The following is a 22917-nucleotide window of genomic DNA, read 5'->3' as shown; positions in this document are numbered from 1 at the left end:
GGTTCATCGAGCACTGTTGACTGTTCTTGTTTCGACTCTTGTCTTTTTACATTGGGTCAGCGACTTGGCGTCCACCAGAGCCCTGTCTGGCTCCTGGTTTTTCATCTCTAGCGATCTTGTTTCTTGTTTATTTCATTTGTTCTGTCCAGCGGGTTCTTCTTATTAATACGGGTTCCTGTACATTAGGATATGGGTGCTGGCTTCTGCGCAAAATACGCATTTAGTAACGGGCGACTTGTGTTACGAGTTTCATCATTGGGGGGGAGCTTTCTTTGTCCTATTCGGTTTTACTAGATCGCATAGGTAGATGGATATATACGTAATTCATCTATACATATAATCCATATGAAAACTAGAATCAACACTCTCCAACAAGGTCTGTAGAACAACGGAAGTCACCCGAGGCTCCGGAATGATCCCGGAGTTGAGATACAGAGAGCCAGACATTGGGGCGATTGCGCCTTCGACGTGGAGAAAAAAAAAAGGAATTCAAACTTAAAGCCGATCCCACCTGTCCGGTTTAGTATAATAGAGAATAGGCTACATTTCGGTCTGTATAAATCAACCAATCCCAGTGCAGCCAAAAAAAAAAAAGAAACCCCGTCGGGAATCGTACCAAACGAACAGAATCGCCGTTTCAAAAATCGCTGAATCTCGCAACCCCACTGGTTTGCGCTTGTTCCGCTGTGGACTCTCCAGATCCAATCCGAACGGCAACCGCTGGTGGCTGCCCGTTGGATGGCTGTGCGCGTTTGAGGGGGGCGACTTTTTTTCGCTCGATCTGAATATCATGGAAGAATCGGGCAATAAGTCCGTGTCTTGATTGTTACATGTATCTTTCAGAGCATCTTTGAGTTTTGGACCAGATTAGCTCTTACGCCTAATCGTAGGCCTAATCTTAACGGCGGTAGGGACTGACTATATAAGAACCGATCGTGATATCTATAGAGCATCGCAAGCATAACTTAATCTACTCCGAAACTTTATCGAGAAATTTACTTATATTGTAGTTACTCCAGGCACATCGCTTTATTAGCTCTAATAGATGAGGCTTTGTGAACTATCTCGTGGCGTAGCTGAGACTGGGGCGTGCCTAGGCTTTTAACCTTCTTATAGGCTTTTTAGTTCGACGCTTGCTCCACTAGCCTTGCCACCGCCGGAATCCAATCTGACTGGCTTCTATCAAAAGGTAAATCTCCGAGATCACACCTTTTTCGGTGTTGCATCGGAGGCTCTGATTTTTGGTCATGGTTTCAGTTTGAGTGTACTATCCTGTATTCTAGCCTGGCCTTGTTCTTTGTTGGGGAATTAAATAATTGTTAGGGAAGGAGGGAAATAGTAGGGGGAATGCCGGGATTGACATTCCTCTGGTATTTCCACCCTCGACCTAGTTCGCGATTTGGAGATCTGTGGCGATCCAAAGAAGACAGTGTGAGTAGCATTAATGGGCTACCTTCAGTAAATCATGTCAGACTACCTAAAATTACTAGTGAGGTACATATTTTGACCATGAAACCGTCTAAAAAGGCACTCTCCAAGATAAACCCTTGACCCACGCAAAATTACATAGAAAGGATTGGGAATCTGATCAAGGCGCAGACTACGAGAGAAGAAGTGATCAACCGCAAGTGAAAGAAATGCCATAGAGGTGCTTCTTCTGGTTTCTGGAGGATGGAATTTGGTGGTTTATAGCATAGAGCTATATAGAGAGCTTTGTGACAGTAGCTAGATCATCACACAGATATGATGACGATGGAGGTAAAGACCACGAGAAGCAAAATAGTCAACCAGAATGATGACGATATGAAGTGGATGGAAAATGATGATCTAGCTATTGCCATAAAGCTCTCTATGTAGCTTCGTGGACAAAGACACATAGGTATCCTCTAGAGAAGCATCTTCCGCAAGATGAGCAAAGAGAGATTTGCCGAGCCGCGTTTCTGCAGGGCGGATAAAGAGATTGCCGTCTGCCAAGCTGCATAGGAATAGCAAACAATGTATCAGCTGCTTTGCATATAAACGGAATCTGCGCTCGGTTGAAGAATGATATATGTCATTATGGGTACGAGGAGATTCATATAGTACATAGCCAATAAATCTAGAACTACCTATTTTCTTGCTAGTGCTATTTTCATGCTAGTGCTTAATGAGCAAGTTCCCAAAACAGCCCTTTTTTGGTTAACACGCCCGGCTACGTGCAGCTTAAGATGCTACGTGTAAATATATAGAATGTATCGACTTGTAAATATTTCTTTAATTCGAAGGTTGTGGACTACATCTAAAATCCGTAGATGGGTCAACCCCGAACCGACTTGAGGCGAAAGCTAAAATGAGGTTGCAGAAGGGGCTGGAACGAGACTTGGTAGGTAGTGCTGCCTGAGCTGCAATTGCCCGCGGGTGATTGGCAAGGATCACGACATCTTGATAGGGTGGGCCATACGAGAACCCTCATGGTCGAGAACCAATCAGATCCAAATTAGGTATATGCAATTGATCCCAGCCAGAAGTCAAGTTTGATCATGAGATTCTTCGAATATCATTAAGCAATGAAACCAGATAAGCTAAGAGAGAAGGAATAACTTTTGGTCAAAACACCATCGCTGAAATGCTGCGAAAAAGCAAAAAGGATTGCCGCCCAATATATGCACAGAGAAGACACATGACATAATATTGTGACAAAACCCAAAAAGCAAAAGCGAAAGGGTATCTAGGGGTTCGCAAGTATCGTGAAGTTTAGGGTATAAGGAAAGAGACAAAAACAGCAGTTAGGCATATTGAGCGACAGTCATAAATCATCAATTCTGGTAGAGAACTTTTTCTTTGAACCAGAATTGCGAGAGGAATTCGACTTGGCACGCGAGGTAGAGCTAAAACTAGATTTAGCCCCTGAAAAATCGCGAGCAAGCGAGTTTTCGTGCATCTCCTCCGGAAGCAGAAGATCCGGTAGGTGATCTGGATTCGATGCCAGACTGCGCGGATGGGAAAGAACACCACCAAGAGAAGGATTGCTCTTTTCGCGATGCACGGTCTCGATCGAGGTCCGAGGTCGGCGGCGATGTCGGCGGAGATACTCGTTCGGAACCGGGTCGACTTGCTTTTTCACGGCGGGTACGAGGTTGAGGTAGATGGGGAAGATGGCACCGGCGCAGAAGAGCGCGACTATAACGCAGAAGGAGTATGACCCGCCGTGTGCGAGGTATGCCGCGTACTCGGCAAACGGGAAAAAGGTGCCGCCGCCAATTGCCGCTGTCATGAAGACTGCGGCTGTTTTCGTATGCTGGGCTGTGCCGCGGAGGGAAATGGCAAAGATAATGCTGAATGCACCGCTCTCGAATAGGTAGACTAGCATTACCATGACGATTGCCCCCGTGCCGCTTGTTTTCATGCAAAGAATTGAGCAGACGATCATGCCGATGTAGCTGACCATAAGAATCCATCGTGGTTTGAGGAACCATTGCGCAAACGCGGCGAAGAAGCGGCCCACGGCGAAAATGCTGTGTCCAATAGTCAGGAAATCGAATGGTTTGAGTGATGAATCTGGACGAGCGGCAAGAACAAAACGTTGGAGAGCTGTCGCAACGACTTCTTGTCCAGCCACGTAGAAGAATTGAGACCAGACTCCCAGGCCGAGGGTCAGCCAAACGACCGGAATACCGATGACTTTGGTCATATTGTCTTCTCGGCGTCGATTTGCTAGTTCTTCCAAATCTTCATCTGACGCTTCGGGGATTGGTAGATAATAGAACGCCACTGCCAACAGCACATCGAACAGAGCAATGCCAAGATATGCCCATTGTACGTCAACCAAGGATGCGACATCCTGAACATTCTTGAAGAGAACACGTTTCGCTAGGAGCGGCGATAATACGCTTCCAATAGCTTGCACACCCTGCGAAATGTTGAGTCTGATCTCGGAATTCTCGAGTGGTCCGCATAGCGCAATGAACGGGTTTGCCGCAGTCTCCAAAACTGCTAGCCCAAACCCGACAATGAAGTTTGACAAAATGAACGCAGGTGTCGACGTCAGAACAGCGGAAGGCCAAAATATGAGGGTTCCACAGGCATAGATGCAAAGTCCAGTGATGAACGTGGACTTGAAGCCCCATATTTTCAAGACCGGTCGGCCAACCAATAGAGGGCCAACCACGTATCCGCCGAAGTACGCGCCATGAAGACCCAAGGAATGCCAAGGACCTAAATTGACGATAGTCTCGAATTGAGAATTCAGAATATCAAGCAAGCCGTATGCGAAACCCCAAAGGAAGAATAGTAGTGTGGTCAATGCAATTGGCGTAATCGACTCTCTGTTGTTCAGCTTTAGCATACTTTCCGGATTCTTCATGTTGACAAAATCGAAGAATGTGATATCCGGTGCATAAGATGCGCTCGTGTTGGTGCCTCCCTCTGTATCGAGGGCCCCTGTTTCTGGGATACCTAGGAAATCCATTATACCCATAGGCTCCGAGTCCCGGGAGCTAGGTCGCCCAGTGGAGACACCACCAACTTGGTTCCGTAGACCCTTATCCCCGTTGTTATTCGATGGAAATGGCAATGGCAATTGAAATTCTGGCGAACCCGAGACTGCAGCCGGGGGTGGCACTGCAACCTGACTTTCTCCTGTTGGGCCTGCAGAGAGTCCATGAGGCGAAGCAGTTGATGTCTCGTCACCAGTGTCTCTAATCAATTTCGGAACAAGACGAGTGACCAGAGGTTTGAGACTCGGGACACAACCGCAGATTATCGAGATGTTGACTTCGACGACAGACCACATGAAAGATAGCGACGCGTACCCTGTGAAATCCCATCGTTAGCCCAATTGACGCGTTAATTTGGAATACGGAGATGAGCGAGTCGTACAACTGAAATCAACCCCCCCGATGTTTTGGATATGAATTGACTTGACTTCCAGCGAACGAGAAATGGCAGCCTGTTGGAGAAAGGCAATTCGAACCACATCGACCACGGCCACAAAGAAACCAAAGGAGAAAGTGACCACCAAAATAATCTTTTGCTTGTAAGGTAGGCGCATTGTTGTCAAAAGCGGCATCGGAAGCAACAGGATCGCGAGATCCGTAATAATATTCACCGGGGACGAGGAAAGGTACAGGGTGACAATATCGGTGCAACTCGCATGGGCCGGGATGTCAGAAAGGAATACTGCGCTGAGAGGACGACATTGAAAAACATTGACCAATGTTAAAGCAAAGCCCGCTGCGTTCACTACAAATAGAGTGACATAGTTTGCACATCGGAATACTTTTTGATTGCGTGTCAAGGTCAGGAAGAAGACGAGGATCGACGTCTTGACCGCCATTAGCGCAGGATTCTGAAATATCGTCAGCATGCCGTTCATTTCAGTATTGGCCTGCGGGGTAACAGGGGGAGTAACAATGGCATTGTAACTCACATAGAGGACCGTAAATGCATAATTAGCCGTATTAAAAGCGAGTTCATCTTCAGGCTTAATGTCACTCGAATGGAGGCCAAGACCCTTCCGAACGGCGTAGAATAGCGAGAAGGAAAAGCCAAAATCGATGAACTGCAGACTAGTTAGCCTCCGAGCTCCAGCACGAGGTTCGATCATGTGCCCAATAGAGCGCATTCTCGCTACATCCCCGGGTACATGCAGGGATCAAGCCGAGGGATCCTACCCATGCGACCAACATCAACCAGTCGTGTAACCCAATCTTTCTGACCACAAATATACGCGAAATGAAGCGAAGGGCGACAAATAGACTGGCGATGGAGAAAAGGGTGATCGAAACACCCAGCGTGGCTTGTTGACGACCCTCCATGACGAATTTGGCCGATGGCGGACTGCCCCAACGGACAGTCCGGTTTTAACAATCACACGTAGCGCAGAACAGTGCAGACGGTTGAAGCTCTCGGATTTTATTGTAAGATCGTGATCGTAAGCGTGCTGAAATGGCGCGTGTACGGAGGCGTCATCGTCTCGTTTCCCGACGGAGTCCGAATCCGGAATATGGAGGACGGGGGGAGAAGAAGGAGAACAGCAGAGATTAAAATACTTGGACAGATGTTGAGATAGAAAGGAAAAGGGGGTTGAAGGAAAAGATGGTAAACACGTCAAAAAGAATGTGGGGAGAGAGAAAATTAGATCCTTTTACCCCGGCTTTGGCCCGCCAATCACCTTGGACTTCTCTCCTTGTCCCTTTTTATTTTCAATGTACATCTATGAGGCTATAATGCTACACGAATACACAGATACACAGCATGCAAATACTATTCCTGTCCAGGGATTGTTCCTTAATGAAGATCCCCACATATGGCTGGCTCATCCAATGAACATGGCACAACAGACCAAAGCGAGCTGACCCCAATCCATGACGAAATCCAACCAACCAACAATATCTTACTCAACCCATTCGAGAGTCCCGTGAGACTGACACGATACTATGATTGTTGTCGCATGGATACCTGCGCGAGTATTCTGTCAGGGGCTGTGCTGGTCCGCGCCTATATAAGCAATTTATGGTTCCTGCACATGAGCCATTCCACATTCCGGAGTCACAAAGTTCTTGAAATACACGTGGCAGTCATTTTATTGAATCTGGCCGAGTCTGCGAGGCTGCGCGCTGGGGGATTCAGCAGAGGAAGTTCTGTTGTGAGACAGACGGGTTGGGGATTTGCGATCGACAGCGATCTGTCTATTCGCCAATTATTAGTGTGATGCATCAGGCCAAAAGTTGAAGCTCCTTCCTAATACGCCCAAGCAGCAGACCCGAGCCCGGATATTGATTTTCTACCCCAGATCAACACCTGCAAGTATCCGTTCGAACCAATCCTCCTACCCATAAGATTTCAAGAATTTATTTACTAAGAATCCTGCAAGTGCTGAGCCTGACATGTACAATGGTTGGACTGGTGCATTCGATCGGATTTTACCGTATGAACTTGGTGTGCATATCTACATTTAGATAAGCTTCTGGTTGTTCATCTATATTTTGGTACTAAATTTTTTTTTGTTTGAACACCGCGACTCCTATTTAAGAGCAAGTTCACGAGTATGCGAACATGCCAAGGATACCCCAATGGCGTATGATAATCAGCCCCTGAGATCAGCGGCTTCGCAACGTTACAAGGGACTATCTGCTAGCTCCTTGGCTGCGTTTCTCGAAATAATACAGCGTATTACCACTAGGCCACAAAAAGACCGTGGTCTATTTTTATGACCTGGAGGGGATATGAATACTACTCTACTGCTCATCACATGATAAAAAGTTGTCCTAAGGTTATGTCTGAACCGAATAAAATCTAAGCAAGCAGCTGTAGGATCACCTTCTATTTGGCAAAGTACGGAAGGGCCTGCCCAGCTGCTCTTGGCCCGTGATATTTAAGATGCCGACTGCCTAGGAGTTTCACATCAATGCTGGGAAGGTACGAAGTGCCCTGACTGCTTCCGAGGTTTGTCTTCATCCAATCAGCCGTTTCATCTAGCCAACTCCTCGTCAAGATGAGACTCAACTTCTTGCTGCTGGCGTTCGGCCTTTCGGCGTCTCTCCGGGGCGTACAAGCCGAGACTCAAGTCGACCAGTCCGTCGCTTCTATCTGGGACGACTTCAAGAATACAGTTGACTGCGGTGCTTGCCAAGTATGCTTATGTTTAGCACTTCCATTCTATTGACTCCTTTGCTGACTCTATGCAATTATACAGATTCTCCTCGGCAGCATCAAAGTTGCCGCAGGGCTTGGTGAGAATTTCATGATCGACGTATTCACAGGGTTGTGCAAAATCAGCAGGGTATGTTGGCCATGCTCGTGAGCTTACTGACTCAATCCCATTAATCGCAAGTGCACAGGTCGAGGACCCAGATGTCTGCGCCGGGATCATCAAGAAAGAAGGCCCTGCGCTGCATGATGTTTTCAAACATTTACAACTGAACTCTGACGCCTCAAAGACACTATGCGCTAATCTGGTCGGGCTCTGCAAGCAACCCGATGTTCATTCCTATAATTTGACGTTCCCTTCACCCAAGCCAAAGACTGTGAGGCCACCACCTAGCGGCAAGACACCGCTCAAGGTCGTCCATTTCAGCGATACACACGTGGACCTCCTCTACGAGCCTGAATCTAGCTACAAGTGTTCCAAGCCTATCTGTTGCAGATCTTGGTCGGATGAATATTCACCAGAGAATACAGCCTACCCATGTGGACCATTTGGAAATACGAAGTGTGACGCACCACAAATACTTCAGGAGAGCTTGCATGCTGCTATCGCAGACATCAATCCGGAGTTCTCCATTTACACCGGTGATGTGGTGGCCCACGATATCTGGTTGGTTGACGAGGCCGAAGCTCTGAAAGCGCTCAATGCTACGTACAGTGCAATGGAAAAGGACATTGGCACTGTGTATGCTGCAATAGGGAATCATGACACTGCACCACTCAACCTCTTTCCCACGGATGCTTCGAATAAAGCTGATCCCAAATGGGCGTACTCGGCTCTTGCAGAAGATTGGTATGGCCTCACAGGTGTTTCTTCTGTCAAATCTGCGGATCAATTCGCGTCGTACTCAGCCGTCCATCCCAACAGCAATCTGCGCATCATTTCTTATAACAGCATCTTCTACTACGTATTCAACTTCTATATGTACCAGGAACCAATGGAGAAAGACCCACGAGGACAATTTGAATGGCTCATCAAGGAACTGCAGGCTGCCGAGGACGCGGGCCAACGTGCATGGCTAATCTCTCATATACCATCCGGTATACCAGATCACTTCCGCGACCATTCGGATTACTTCGACCAAATTGTGCAGCGTTACGAAGCCACCATCGCGGGATTATTCTATGGTCATACACACCGGGATGGGTTCCAGATCGCATACTCCGACTACAACGACCGAGACTGGAACACAGCTACTGCAATGGGTTATATCATTCCAGCCGTAACGCCAACGGAAGGCTCGCCCTCTTTCCGCGTCTACGAAATTGATCCAGTCACTTTCGGCGTCTTGGATTACACTCAATACATCGCCAACATCAGCGACCCGTCCTTTCAGACAAAGCCAGAATGGCTGCCCTATTACTCCGCGAAGGCAGACTATGGATCCAAGATCTCTCCTCCGCTTACGGATCCACAAGCCGAGATCAGTCCAGCTTTCTGGCACAATGTCACCGTCGCGATGGAACGCGATCCCACGGTTTTCCAAGATTATTGGGCGAGACGTGTTCGCGGATTCGAAGTTGAGAGCTGCAATGGTGACTGCATGAAAAATGAGATCTGCCTTCTTCGTGCCGCCAATGCACAGTATAACTGTGATAAACCAAAGTCTTTGGACTTCTCTAAGCTTGATGGGCAGGAGGGTGAGATCTTGCCGGAAAAGGAGCCTCGCACCAGCTGCCATCATGCTGGAATGGCGACTCTGATCTCAAAAATGGCGCATCAGGCTAGACTTGAGGGGAGAAAGGAGCCTGAGGGTTGAAGGGTTATAGCTGATAATTTGGTAGTTGATACATATAATTCTGGACAGTAATAACTACCGACGCTAATTTTGACAATGTTGCCCTCCAAGCGTATTCCCCTTGTCTCTGTTCTCATGATAGATACCTGTAGTAAGCGTCAATGAGCTTTGTGGGGGAGAGGAAAGGCAGGCATAAATTGTTGGAGACAGACTTTAGAGAAAAGTAGAAGGAGGGGAAAAATGGCAAAAAAAGGACATTCCCATCCAGTGCCTGGGGTTATACTCCCAGGTCGCCACTTAGGGGATCATAATGCTTAAGTAACCCCAACCAGCTTTACCCTAAGATCTAGTCGTCCCCAACTGCAGGCACACATTGTCGGACCTCCAGAGCGCGCGTATCGATCTCGCGCGCTCCAGCGGGTCCAGACCGGTACCAGCAAGGTGGGCAATTAGGGGAGCATAATTGGAACATTTATGACCGTGCACTGGGTGGGTCGAACGCTGGCAGCTAGGACCTAAACTAGCATTTAAAACGCATGTCAACACACTCAGCCACTGGGGGAATGTCGGTTAGGGGGAAGGTGTTGCTATGAAATATATAGGAACAAACACTTCCTAAAGGGGAAGGTGGGTCCGCTCCACCACATTGCTTATCACGTGATTATGCCTGAGGTATGAGAGGATGACACTTTATCATGAATGTGCTATATGAAGAAACCCTGTAATATACACCATATAAGCCTAGACATAATGAACTCGTGGGATCATAAAGAATTCCGAAAATAAAACAGAAAAGATAACCACGCACCATTAGAGTACCGGAGCATCAGTACACCATATGCAAAACAATCAACTACCTTCATGGGCAGAAACTACTATCTCCGGCAGGAACTGAGGTCCCGGCGATGAATTTGTGGGGCTGACCTCGGAAATAGACGGTGTTCTACTTCGTGAGATCGACATTGTATCGAAGGGACTCAATTGTCGCTGCCACCCTCCAAGTGTGGCTGGAGGACACTGCAGGGTCGATGTCTCAAATAACCCCCCACCCGGGAGCGAATTTGAGTGAGCTTGGCGTGATTTTGGCCGCGAGACAGCTGGAGCAGGCACAGAATGACGTGTTGTACTCCGGGGCCCAGAGCTGCCTTCGCCATTATCCACAGAGTTCCTGCGACTTGTGAAACTTTCAGCTCTTGATCGGTTATCGGGTGTAGATGACCTTTGGTAATGGGCTTTATGATCAGGGAGATATGAGTTTCTGTATATTTCTCCTGGGATCTCGGGGTAATTTGTTTTTGCTTCGGGATTGAAACCCGTCTTCTTGATTTGATTGTGGGCTTTGGCGGTCATGATGGCGCTTGCTGCATTAAAGAAGCGGGCGACCTTTCGTCTTCCTAAGTCGTGCTGGGATTGAGTGGTGGTGGTTTGATTGGTAGTAGGGCGGCGTATAGTTGTCATTTCGATATCCGAGTCCTGTCTCTCGGCACTTGTTCTAGAATCTTGCGCGGAACTGCTTCCGGCGTATGAAACAGTGCTGTCGTAGTTTGGGGATTTTCCAACGATAATCTCTTCTTGTTGGTCATCTTCTTGTCCCGCGGCTTCCATATCCGCAGAAAGGAGCATATATAGTGATCCCAATACAGCGAGTACTGTACCAACGATTGGCGCCCATTGACCTAACGATTTCTTTTAGTAAATTTATTTCCAATCGCCAAAACCAGGCGAGGTGCAACATCCACTTACCAATGCTTTGTATAGGCTCTGTTTGGTACCTCATTTGCTTACTCCAAAAATTCATCTCGCCTTTGACGAGGATTGCCAGCACTGCTGCAGCAAACACCGGTATCTCGATGAGAGATAGCCATTTGCTTATCCTGTCGGTGATCCCAGTCATGTGGTTGATGGTAGCTCCGTTGGTTCCCAGAATGAAATCATCTGGCTTCTGCTTCTGTCTTCCATTTGAGAACTTCTCCCAATTGTCGTCCAAGATTTTGATCCACATAAATATTAACGACAGGATGGCAGGGATGCAGCATGCAGCCGCAATTAGCGTAGTAGCATTGAACGTCAGCTCGTGGGGGACTGGAATCACGTATATATTGTTGGCTGCATCAAGTCGCAACGGTGAGACTGGCCCATTCTCCGGGGTACAAGCAAGGCTACAGTTAGAGTCATACTTAAACACACCGCCCTTTTTGCCCCCAGTTGAGGCCCAGAAAATGCTTGCTGGGTCGTCATCCGGGCAAGTAGTGGGCTTGAGGCGCATGAATTCCACAATCAAGCTTACTAGCCCAGCCAGGAGAAGGACTGTCCATAGAAAGATGATATTGCGGCCGGGGTTGTTGAAGTAGGTCCGGGAAAGCCTGACGGTCGCTGGGGCGGTTAAGATTCCAATTGCGCATAGCTGGAATGCTCCATATACATCCATATCGACAGCGCCTATATAGTATCAGATTGGGTCACACCAGGAGGAAACCCGGGGCAAAGTTTCATTAGACTCACCGTCAACATGAAGCGCAGCAAGCACAATCCCGTGAAGAGCGGCGATAGCGGGGAAAAGCAACACAGCGGCTAGACAAGCGTTCCGAATCCATTCTACTTTGCGAGCGACCACGCAGGCTGCAATCAAGACATAGTATCTGGAGTAAATGTTAGTATATCATGGCAACACCATTATCGGAAAACCCACAGGACTCGGGTCCCCGGTCCATATTGGCCTGATATTGGCCAGGCGCAAACCACCTGGAGTGATGCGGAAGTTGCAGACACTGTCACGTTAGGGGGCGGTGCAGTAGCACGATGCACGAGAACTTGCTCTAGGAAGGAGGTAACAATTGGGATTGCTGGCATTGGATGTTATCCGCCTCCGGTAACGGTAACTTCGGGATAAAGCAGCAAAAAAATCATATATTAATGTGTTGTTCTCTATTCCTGGCAGTGACTTAATGAAGCTCGCCGGGATATCATAAGAAAGAAGAGGAAAGTAAAGCAAGGAGTCTCCAGGCCGTCTTATCCACGAAGCGCTACTCCGTGGATTGACCATGACCAACAGAGCATGCAGCTATTTCGTCAGCAACAGCCTCATTTCGGGGTTTGGAGCCTCGATCTAGCTGGGATTGGATAGACCCAGGAAGAACCTTTATGATCAATGCCTAACCCTCGAAACGATAAGTGCCCCATGATATTGACTTGGGCGGGCGCAAAAACCCGGGCGGAATACGAGATGTGGCGAGATCAGCTCCCGCTGATTGGCACGTTAGGGCCTGTCGTACATATCATGCGGTGTATGTGTTGTATGCATTTACGCATTTATCGAGGTCCTCACGAGCAACTGGAGCGATAACGTAGGAAAAGTAGGAAATATTGAATGATTCAACTCACGAGAACCCCCAAAAAAGACTGGGTCTGATATTGACCGAACCATGGGTCGGCCAACGTTAAAGCTAACATCAACGCACGGACAACTTCCCAAAGTGGCAGAGTGCGGGGTTTCCCAGTTTCGCTAGTCTCTAATAGCCTCGAATCTTGTTATTGGCACTTTTGCCCAGAGCTAATCTAAGCTAATCAGAATGTTCTCTATGTCCCGTGCATGTCGTACTATTTCCTGATTGATCTTTTCGTTGAGGCTTAGACATCAGGTCCTCAGACCCGGCGGAAGTTTCTTTCCTGTCCATCCCACTATCACATTATGATATCAATATTAAAAAAACTCGCCCAGCTTCTAGTATAACCTTAATTTATCCATCCATAAACCCACTCGTAGCACAGAGATATTATTATTCAGCCCTTCATTAGCAGGGCGCTCACCTCTCCGCGGCCCAAGTCACAATCATCTGAGCTTGTCCATGTGATTATGAGGGGCAGTGCACTTGGTTTCTCTGCATTTTGAAAATTTCTTGGTTTCCCTTGCATTCAAGCATATGGATGGAGAGCAACTCGCAGACAAAATTTCTCCAACAGGAACCAAGTAAGATCGTCATATTTGTCGCGTTATTTCGGATTTTCTTTTTGCAAAAGAGAAATGCGTCTGCAATAAAAGCAAGGATTGGATCTCGCTACGCAACTTTCTCCTGTTCCGCATTCTGGTATTTTGTCACCATGACTTGACTACGGCGGAAGTACGATAGAGGGGCTGACACGACCACAGCTATTATATTCTTGAAGTGAATCTCAGAAAAAGAAGCAAACATTCAAAATGGACGACGAACTGGATACTTCGGAAATCAAAAGTTGGCGATCAATCATCACCCTAATTATTTTTGTTATAACTAGTAAGTCTGGTTAGGCCTGATGTGAGACGAAGACTTACTTTTGTTTCTTGCGATGCAGATATAATTGTCCTTTTCCCATTTCACATCCCTATATACGTGCCTCGATGGCTCACAAACGGGATTCTGGACCTATTAAGTGTCATACGCATAATACCACACCGGACTCGCCCTCGATACAATCAAAAGCAACCCATTTTCGTGAAACTCTGCTTTCCATTGAACTTCATCACGGCACCTTTAACAGCGGACCTATTCCTTCTCGCGATTCTGGCAATCGGCCGAAAAGAGGTACACGATGGAATAGTCGGCGCAGACAACATCAATCCCATTGATATCATGGTCTTCTTCCTCACACTCGCCTACATTGCCATCTCGATTGACGCCTCCGGCCTCATCAGATACCTGGCCTTCAAGGTCCTCCAAAAAGCAGGCAAGGTCGGCCACCGACTCTTCTTCTACCTGTTCCTTTTCTTTTTCGGACTAGGCAGCTTCATCGGAAACGACCCGATCATCCTATCCGGCACGGCGTTCCTCGCATACATGACCCGCGTATCCAGCAATATCGTCCACCCCCGAGCCTGGATCCACAGCCAGTTCGCCGTAGCCAACATCGCCTCTGCGATTCTCGTCTCCTCGAACCCCACCAACCTGGTCCTTGCCGGCGCTTTCAAGATCAAGTTCATCGTCTACACGGCCAACATGATCGTTCCCGTAGTCGTCACGGCGATTATCCTGTTCCCGTTCCTGCTATATATCATTTTCGCAGACGAATCCCTCATTCCTCTCTCTATCACAATGCACGAGCTGTCCGAGGACCAAAAGAAAAAAGCACCTGTGAATCCCAACATCCCTCATGCCAGAGGAACCGCCGAGGAGAAAGAGGAAGCTGATGATAAGGAGGGAAAGCAACTCTCACTAGAAGAGATCATGAACCCATTCTTAGATAGGAAGGGTGCATCTTTTGGGGGTTTGATTATGGCCACCACGCTTATCACCCTCCTGGCAATCAATGCATCAGGCAAAGAGCATCCCGTTTTCTGGGTCACATTACCCGCTGCTTTCGTTATGTTCTGCTGGGATCTCGTCTTCGGCTGGCTCCATCGCCAAGAAACCCGTGAGATTTCCGCGAAGGGTCGACGGGAGGTTGAGCAAGCACGGACAGAGCGAGAAATGCGCGAACGCATAGCGCTGCCGGAAAAGATGGATCCAGGGACGTTGACATCGGACCAGGCGGATCAATATGATGCATCAGGCCTGCACCACCGCAGTGAGCATACAGACTACGACATCTCGCTCAAGAGCACCGATAGTGATATCGCCTCGAAGGATTTCGATCCAGAATGCGGAACGCCCTTGTCAGTCTCTGTGCCCGTTGACAAGGAAAAGTTCCCAGAACTACAGCTACCAGGCGGTGTTGTGATGGACAGCAAACAACTAGCTCGTGCAAGTTCTCCCCAGGCACTGGACTCGCGACAAACCACCGACTCGACGATATACAATGGGAAACCGGGATATACCCAGACACTGGACTCGCCACAAACCACCGAATCAACGATATACGAGGAGAACCCAGGATATCCATATCACCAAGACAGCGCCCCATGCAGCCTGGTATCACTCGCTACCGATCTCTACAAATGGTCCCAGGAGACATTCCCCACGACGACAGTCGTAGTCTCCCACATGCCATTCGCACTAGTACCCTTCGCGTTCACGATGTTCATCCTGGTACAGGCGCTCGTCACCAAGGGCTGGGTGCCTGTTTTCGCGTACGGCTGGGACCACTGGGTCGAAAAGACCGGGACAATCGGCAGTATCGGTGGAATGGGCTTCCTATCTGTGATTCTGTGCAATGTAAGGATTGGGACAACAGAAAATAGACTTAGCCTCTTTTTCTTCCGCTAACTCGTCATCTTCTAATCATCCAGTTCGCCGGAACAAATATCGGCACCACGATCCTCCTCTCGCGCGTCATCCAGGCATGGCAGAAGATCCACGAAGCCAGCGGAATCCCTATCAGCGATCGCACATGGTGGGCTACCGTTTACAGCATGGCTCTCGGTGTCAATTATGGTGCTTTCAGTACTGCGTTTAGTGCGTCGCTGGCTGGGCTGCTGTGGCGGGATATTTTGGCGAGGAAGCATATCCGTGTTGGGAGTTTGGAATTTGCCCGTGTGAATCTTCCTATTATTGCTATTTCGATGGTGGTTGGGTGTGCGGTTCTCGCTGGGGAGGTTTATATTGTTAGGAGTGATAAGCCATATGTACCGGCTTGATCTGGGGATTGTGGGTGGATGGCTGTTGTTTAGTTGTTTTATAGATTATGATGATGTTGCTGCTGCTGCTGCTGCTGCTTGTTTAAGTTGACAGGCAGATGATCTTACGAAGTCAATAAATGCCATTTTACAGTTTTATAGAATTGTTGGTTTGATATATTTGCGCCGCTGGGACCGTGTCTTGTTACTGCGACGAGATATCTGCCCCTAGTAAGCTACCGCCGAAGACGAGTGTGCATGGGGAGATTAGACGAGAAGAGTATGTTGCGGATATTTTGTCTTGACTGCGCGTATCCGTATCTTGCGCAGGGTACAGAAGGGAAGTGTTATTATGACAGGGACGCCTAGCGGTGAGTTTCGTCTCGTTTCGTTTGTTTGTTTGAAATTGGTTGAGCTGACTTGTTTTCGGTGTCAGCGCTAGTCTTTCGTCGCATAAGTCACAGATTGATGTTGTTATTAGAACGCCGAGGAACGATGTAATGTTCGATTGGGCTGGGCTTTATGATCGCTAGTCGTTGACGAGGCTCAGGGCTAAATCATAGACAGGAGAGAGATCGCCGGCACTTCTCAGCAGATCCAAATTTGAGACGATATCTATACGCATAGCCTCACTTGGCTGGACAGAGAGGCCCGCAATTGAACATCCCAAACTAGAAGTGATGAGAAGTTGTCTTAGCATGGACCCGTAATGATAGTCACTAGCCTTGCATTGCTATAACTAGCTCATTTCCGTTTTGGGAGTCTCAAAAGTGGAAAGGGGCAATACGGAATACAGCTCCCCAAATGATACCTGGAAACTACGAATACGCAGTAAAGCAAACACGAGTCAAACGAAACAAGTTTCATTCAATGATCCGTCTCCTGCAATATGCCTTTTTTTTGTTTCACGAGCGTGATCATCGTAATCATCATTGCCTGTCGCATGTGCATGTTCGAGGTCTCGTCAAGAGAATCAAACCGTCCATGACTTGCCAGCATGCGCGCAGGGATCGTAAGGATATGTGATATGGCCGAATGGGGTCCATCATAGGGTGGTATTGCACAAGAAGACTCCGAAGAGAAGAAGATTCTATGAACATGAAAATGGGGAAAATATGAATGCGGTCCACTAGGGACACATGAAATCGTAAAAAAAGATCCAGGGTCAAGAGAGTGGACGAAAGGTAAAAAGGCCCAGTCTCTCCGAGTGATGAATGATTGATTCTCGGAGAGACCGGGAAAGAAGGGGAAAAAAGATCACAGTGAAGTGAGAAGAAGGGGGAAAAAAAAGGAAGAGTCGTCAAGACCATATCCGTGTGCGCAATCTACCAGAGATGTGTCCATTGTTCATATTCATAATGGTGGCCATCAACACCAACGCGCGGTCGACGCAACGTTTAGTTGATGTACCACTTGGCACCGGAAACACGGCCCTTGTCCATGGGGGCCAGCTCGCCGAAGAAGTGACGGGACAGATCGACGGAGTTGTTGTCGCAACCCATGCACTTGTCGACCACAGTACCGGTAGCGGTCTGGCCATTGTATGTGATGGTGACGGTCTTGCCGCAGTCGCTGTCGGTCATGATACCGTGAGGCAGGGCGAGAACGTTCTCGACGGTACCATCGTTGGTGGTGCCGCAGGAGCTGGGGTTGGTGGAAGTGGTGGCAGTGTCGTAGAAGGTGATGTCACCGTCGCAAGGGGAGCCTTCAGAGCAAGCGCCGCCGCTGCTGCTAACATCGACGCTGGCAGCACGGGTAGCAGTAGAGGCAGCGGTGGAAGATGTCTCAGCCGCTGCAGTGGTAGTGGGAGCGGAGTAGGCATCGGCCTCCAGGGTGATAGCAAGGGGAGCGGCAGTGGTAGTGGGGACAGTGGAGGAGGTGGTGGTTGGTGCAGCCTCCTGAACACTGGCCTCAACGGTAGGGACAACGGCAGCAGTAGTGGTGGACGAGGTGGTGGGCGCAGCCTCCTCCTTGACAGGGGCCACAGTAGGAACAGCGGCAGCAGTGGTGGTAGCGACGGAGGAGGTGGTCGAGGTGGTAACGGGTGCAGCCTCCTGCTCTTTGGTGGACGCTACAACAACAGGAGCAGGAACAGCGGTAGTGGTAGGGACGGCGGTGGCAACCACAGGCACGACAGCACTGGTAGTGGACTGAGGGTAGATGGTGGTGGTCACATCGATGGTGGTCCAAACGACATCGGTGACGGTCTCCCAAACGACGGCGCGTTTGGCGACGGGAGCCGAGTAGCCAGTCAAGGCGAAGAAAGCGCCAGCGAGGGCGAGAGTCTTGGTGATAGGAGCCATTGTGAAGGAAGAGACTCGAGGGAGTGTATTGTGTGAAGTTGTTTAAAGGATTGATTCAACTGCACAGCAGGAAGATTCGGGCACTCGAAAGGAACGTGAGTGAGCGGGAAGGAAGGAATGGACTGAAGGAAGAAAGAAAACGGGGGGAAGGGTCTCGACTTTATAAAATGCCCCCGGTAGGGCACCAAAGAGGAAAACTGGCCCACCTCAAAGGTTACTAGCGGACCCACCTATCGCCTGAACCCATGGTCCAAATCAAGCCACGATCGTACCATGGACAACTCACTTTCTTTCATTCTTCTCCGTCGTCCTCATATCCTGCATCGGACACTACACACGGAGGACGGAGGACAGTATCACAATTCTAACTTCCCTAGTACCCGAGCCGGATGCCCCGGTAGATCCTCATTGGAACGAAAACCAGAGACGAGGGGCTTGTGCGCCACATAAGCCATTTTTCTCCTGGCCCTAATCTCCTCTGGGGATAGACCGACGGCTGTTTCAACCGATGCTACGAGCCTACTGCCTACTGGGGTCAGACGACCCACATATTTTGCCTCTCGTACCTGACTACTGGGCCAATCAGAGACAGCACCCGTTTTCTTTCTTTTCTAAGTTTCTTCCGAAGTTTCTTAGGGGGATACCATATCCGCTCTCTTCCACGGTGCGGATTCACAAAGGTTATTATTCAGATCTCTTCGGTCGCCTTGAAAATGACGTGTATCCTGATTTCCACGGTCGCAATGCACCCCAGGGAGGACTGGTCAGAATACACATGTACTGCAGCCTTTTAACAGTCTGACGTGTATTGTATTGACCCGGGGGCGCCAATACCGATTCGATTGGACAATGCGTGAGACAAAGCTGAGCTGAGACTGGGGCAGATTTCATTTGCATACCATTCTTATACACGTAATCTAATCCTTTAACCTGGAATCCTCCACTGCTGGTCTGGGCTTTCGAGTTTTAGTTTTTAGTGAGAGAATAGTGCCGATCTTAGATTATTGTGTGAATACATGGACTTGGCTCTAGCTATCGATCTTGTCTAGACTCACTTCCAGCTCAGCCCTAATCAGGGCACAGGGCAATAATCTTGTATTGTCCAACAGAACCTGCATAATCAATACCAACAACCCGATCAGGGTGCTGACTATGTTACCATGAGCAATCAAAATGACCTAGAGTTCTGACCACACATCCAATACCTGTTCCGTGTACATTCCAGGCCCAACCATGGACCTAGACCCTGTGGCACCAACGGTATGAACTCGGAGATTTGGTTGGCATCCATACTCCGTACTATTCCATTCCACTTTGTCCAGTCCCCTCTGCTCCACTCGACCGAAGACATCCCCGGAATAGGATTGTTAGACGGCATACTCCGTATGGCAATGAAACTGGAGACTTGAAGAATTTGAGGTGCGGAGTAGAACTGCAGCTGTACTCCGCAGTGACGGCGGATTACGTATGGCGTGCTGCCCGAGAGTCATATTGAAATACGTTTTGAATCTATTCCTTTCTCGTTCATAAAATAAAGGTGCTGCCTACAATATAGGTGTCAGCCTCCTTTTCGTGGCCCGTTTTGCGCGCTTGGGCGTTAGGGCTAGTTGCACCTGGGCACTTTGCATGATTACAAATCCGTCGATTCGCACCTGCAGGGCGGTTTCTTTCTGCCACGCGAATCGTAGAATCTTCGTTGATGGAACAACAATATGTACTCGGTTTCACCAAAAAGCAACGTACATGTATACAACGTGGATAAGCTAGGTTGGGGGGAGGCTTACTCCGTAGATTTAATTGACCTGATCTAACTAGTCAACTATTTAGAGATCACCTGATCTGCGACCGTAATATCCATGTCACCTGATCCACTACCTCTCGAAGCAATTGGGCTATCACTAGGACTAAATATCGGTCGCATTTGAGCAATTAAAGTCCCTCCGTTAGGCGGTATTCAACTAGGTTTTTCGGAATCAAATTATCTCTATTATTGGTGGTAGTTGGATTAATTTAAATTGCTTCATGGTGATAGATCAGGTGACTTTTAAAATATTCAAGACGGAAACTCCGGCGGTGAAAATATATATGTATTACTAAGCATCATCGAATTTGACCCTTTGCCGCAGCGGGGGCCAGCGGTAATTCTGGGCCGATCATTGGACCCACGCGGCCATCAGGGTAAATCGGTGCTCTCCATGTCAATCATTCTTAACGTCTACTCCGTATTTAGTACTAATAATGCTGCCAGCGCATGGACCGGGGTACGCCACTGTCGCTTTGTATACCACTCATGTGCCCTCAAATCCCGAGTTCATGCGGCTAGTCAAGTCCATCACAGTGGGGATCCAACGAATATCTCGACCAACCATGCTTCGGCAATACGCCTTATGTATTAGAAGGGCTAGTCTCTCCCTCCCCTGTCGATAACCAGCCCACATATTCACCTTCGGCGGCTCTGGGGGAAAACAGAAATCACGGTCGCCTCCATCACGCTCGGGATATTCAACGCGTCCTATCTTGTCTCCCGATGACGATCGAGCATGGTCTTTTCTGCATTCCGATTACGCTTTGTACAGCTCCTTCTGGTCGCATTCGGAGTTGCCTTCATCCTTTTCAACCTACGAGAGAGCATTCACGGCGCGGACGCCCCTACCCAGCAGGTCTGGAGCAACTATCATGATTGGGATAACTTCGATGCCATCGGAAACGAAACCCTTGGGGTGATTATCCCACTTCGAGCTGCACCTAATGATACCTCGGCTCACGACTATTTAGTTTCAAAAAGTCTTCGCCATCAACCTTGTCAGCCGGCCTGACAAGCGGGACAATATCGTCCTAGGCTCTTCCGTCAGCAATTTCCACGTCGATTGGATTGACGGCGTGACTCCAGGTGAAATAGATGCTAAATCATATCCATATGTATGCTTTCTAGAGTTACACACTACGCACGATGACTGACTGTTTCAGAACTGGGACCATGGCCATAAACCGACCGAGTACGCTGCTCGACGGGCGCATATCAACGGACTCCAGCGGTATGTAGTTGACACTGCAATATTTGACTACGCCTAATGATCCCCTAGAATTGTCCAGGAGAGATTAGCGAGTGCGATTATCATGGAAGACGATGCCGACTGGGATGTCTCAATCAAAGTGCAGCTACAGAGCTTCGCTCACGCCGTCCGAACCCTCCAGCTCCAGCTTCGACATAACCGGAAAGTCCCAACTCAGTCGCCATACGGCGACGACTGGGACATCCTCTGGCTAGGCCACTGCGGCGTGTCATGTAAGACTGATCTGCCATTCTACCTTACACCGAATGATCCGACCATCCCAATGCCCCATCGCTTTCTCCCCCTGTGGCGCGACCCTCCGGTCTTCGAGGGCCACGAGCGACCCGATCACAGTCGACTTACGTGCACAGCAAACGACGCCGCCTGCTCAATGTTCTATGCTGTGAGCTACCGCGGTGCGCAACGGATCCTCGCGGCGCTGTCGGTAAATCCGTCTGGTCTTGCGGAAGAAATTGACATTGGTGCGCAGTTTGACGTCTCGCTCGGACGCATGTGTGGTAATGGTTTTTTGCGGTGCTTTGCACCTTACCCATCGATCACGGGGGGCTTCCATCAGGCAGGATCGAGAGCAAAGTCCTCCGATATCCACGAAGAGACCGGCGACGGAGAGGGCTTTTTTAGCTGGGGGGTGAAGTACAGCACAATGCTTAATATCAACCGTATCCTGAAGGGGGAACGGACCGTTCATGCAACATGGGACGACGTGGATGTGTTGGATGTTATTCCTGAAGAGATCACGATGGAAAAGGGGGCTGTTTACGTCCCTCAGCCCAGGAACTAGTCAATGGGAGAGAAACTGAATAGCAACGCATTACTCTGTACGAAATAGACTGTGGATTTTGAATTCTCTGCAATCTGGCACTAAATACGTATTTGGGAATCATTCTTAGAGTATGCTCCTCCGTGTACGAACAAAAGGATGGAATATTTCGAAATTCAGCCCAAGGGGCATCAGATGTAACAAGGTGGCGTTTCTGAGCGTCTAGCTGGAAACAAAGTACGTTATCCTATTCTAATTCTGGCACCATCACCAGGTTTTTATGAATTGGCACCCAAAGCCCACTGTGGCCCACTCCAATACCTTTAGGCAGTTTTAATGGTGTTCATCAGAAGCCATCTACTCCGTACCATCCACATGGTACTGTTTTCACAATCATTCTCGATTCGGAATCGTAATCTTCCGAGCTATCCTTGCCGTGATAGACTGATCGGGTGCCTTCTCCGTCACTTTAGCGTGAGTCGATCACAGATACAGTTAGATCCAACTTGACTCAAACAATCAGTGGGATCTTATTGCACCGTTCATCGGCCTCTTGCCTTAGCCCCTGCCCACAAATTCGACCCGGTGCCCTCAGGGCGCTTAAAAAACAACCAACTCACCGTTCGACGATACGAGATGAATGCAGAGACATGTTAGCCTCTTCATAATATCTACACCCCTGCTCTGGCTGGGGGGACCGTGTGTTTTTCAGTATGATTCGAGGGGGGGGGGGGGGGGGGGGGGGGCGGGCGCGGGGGGGGGGGGCGGGGGGCGGGGGGGGGCGCGGGGGCGGGGGGGGGGGGGGGGGGGGGGGGGGGGGGGGGGGCGA

The 22917-nt window shown here is 49.0% G+C and overlaps 6 protein-coding genes across 6 annotated transcripts; 3 read left to right on the top strand and 3 right to left on the bottom strand.

Annotated features, from left to right (window-relative positions):
- Positions 1-2785: 2785 nt before the first annotated feature.
- LCP9604111_1467 (putative MFS monosaccharide transporter) lies at positions 2786-5795 on the bottom strand (the record flags this gene model as incomplete). The annotated part of the gene is made up of 4 exons (XM_039068836.1): positions 2786-4791; positions 4858-5326; positions 5408-5539; positions 5652-5795. The coding sequence occupies 4 exons, from the start codon at positions 5793-5795 to the stop codon at positions 2786-2788; spliced, it is 2751 nt and encodes a 916-aa protein (XP_038931594.1).
- A 1679-nt stretch (positions 5796-7474) lies between these two features.
- LCP9604111_1466 (acid sphingomyelinase family protein) lies at positions 7475-9446 on the top strand (the record flags this gene model as incomplete). The annotated part of the gene is made up of 3 exons (XM_039068835.1): positions 7475-7612; positions 7676-7762; positions 7821-9446. The coding sequence occupies 3 exons, from the start codon at positions 7475-7477 to the stop codon at positions 9444-9446; spliced, it is 1851 nt and encodes a 616-aa protein (XP_038931593.1).
- An 828-nt stretch (positions 9447-10274) lies between these two features.
- On the bottom strand, positions 10275-12275 carry LCP9604111_1465 (uncharacterized protein; the record flags this gene model as incomplete). The annotated part of the gene is made up of 4 exons (XM_039068834.1): positions 10275-11101; positions 11169-11864; positions 11928-12064; positions 12115-12275. The coding sequence occupies 4 exons, from the start codon at positions 12273-12275 to the stop codon at positions 10275-10277; spliced, it is 1821 nt and encodes a 606-aa protein (XP_038931592.1).
- Positions 12276-13620: 1345 nt separating this feature from the next.
- On the top strand, positions 13621-15972 carry LCP9604111_1464 (putative arsenite efflux transporter ArsB-like; the record flags this gene model as incomplete). The annotated part of the gene is made up of 3 exons (XM_039068833.1): positions 13621-13696; positions 13755-15550; positions 15625-15972. The coding sequence occupies 3 exons, from the start codon at positions 13621-13623 to the stop codon at positions 15970-15972; spliced, it is 2220 nt and encodes a 739-aa protein (XP_038931591.1).
- Positions 15973-17348: 1376 nt separating this feature from the next.
- LCP9604111_1463 (RlpA-like double-psi beta-barrel domain-containing protein) lies at positions 17349-18254 on the bottom strand (the record flags this gene model as incomplete). Its single annotated transcript, XM_039068832.1, has 1 exon — positions 17349-18254. The coding sequence occupies one exon, from the start codon at positions 18252-18254 to the stop codon at positions 17349-17351; it is 906 nt and encodes a 301-aa protein (XP_038931590.1).
- A 2540-nt stretch (positions 18255-20794) lies between these two features.
- Positions 20795-22109, top strand: LCP9604111_1462 (CAZyme family GT25; the record flags this gene model as incomplete). The annotated part of the gene is made up of 4 exons (XM_039068831.1): positions 20795-20974; positions 21030-21173; positions 21222-21289; positions 21338-22109. 4 exons carry the CDS (start codon positions 20795-20797, stop codon positions 22107-22109), a joined length of 1164 nt encoding a protein of 387 aa, XP_038931589.1.
- Positions 22110-22917: the final 808 nt, after the last annotated feature.

This window comes from Penicillium roqueforti, assembly GCF_015533775.1.
Source record: "Penicillium roqueforti strain LCP96 04111 chromosome Unknown scaffold_02, whole genome shotgun sequence".
NCBI classification, from domain to species: domain Eukaryota; kingdom Fungi; phylum Ascomycota; class Eurotiomycetes; order Eurotiales; family Aspergillaceae; genus Penicillium; species Penicillium roqueforti.
Note: the sequence above shows the minus strand (reverse complement) of the source record. Positions and strands in the feature narration are given on the sequence as shown.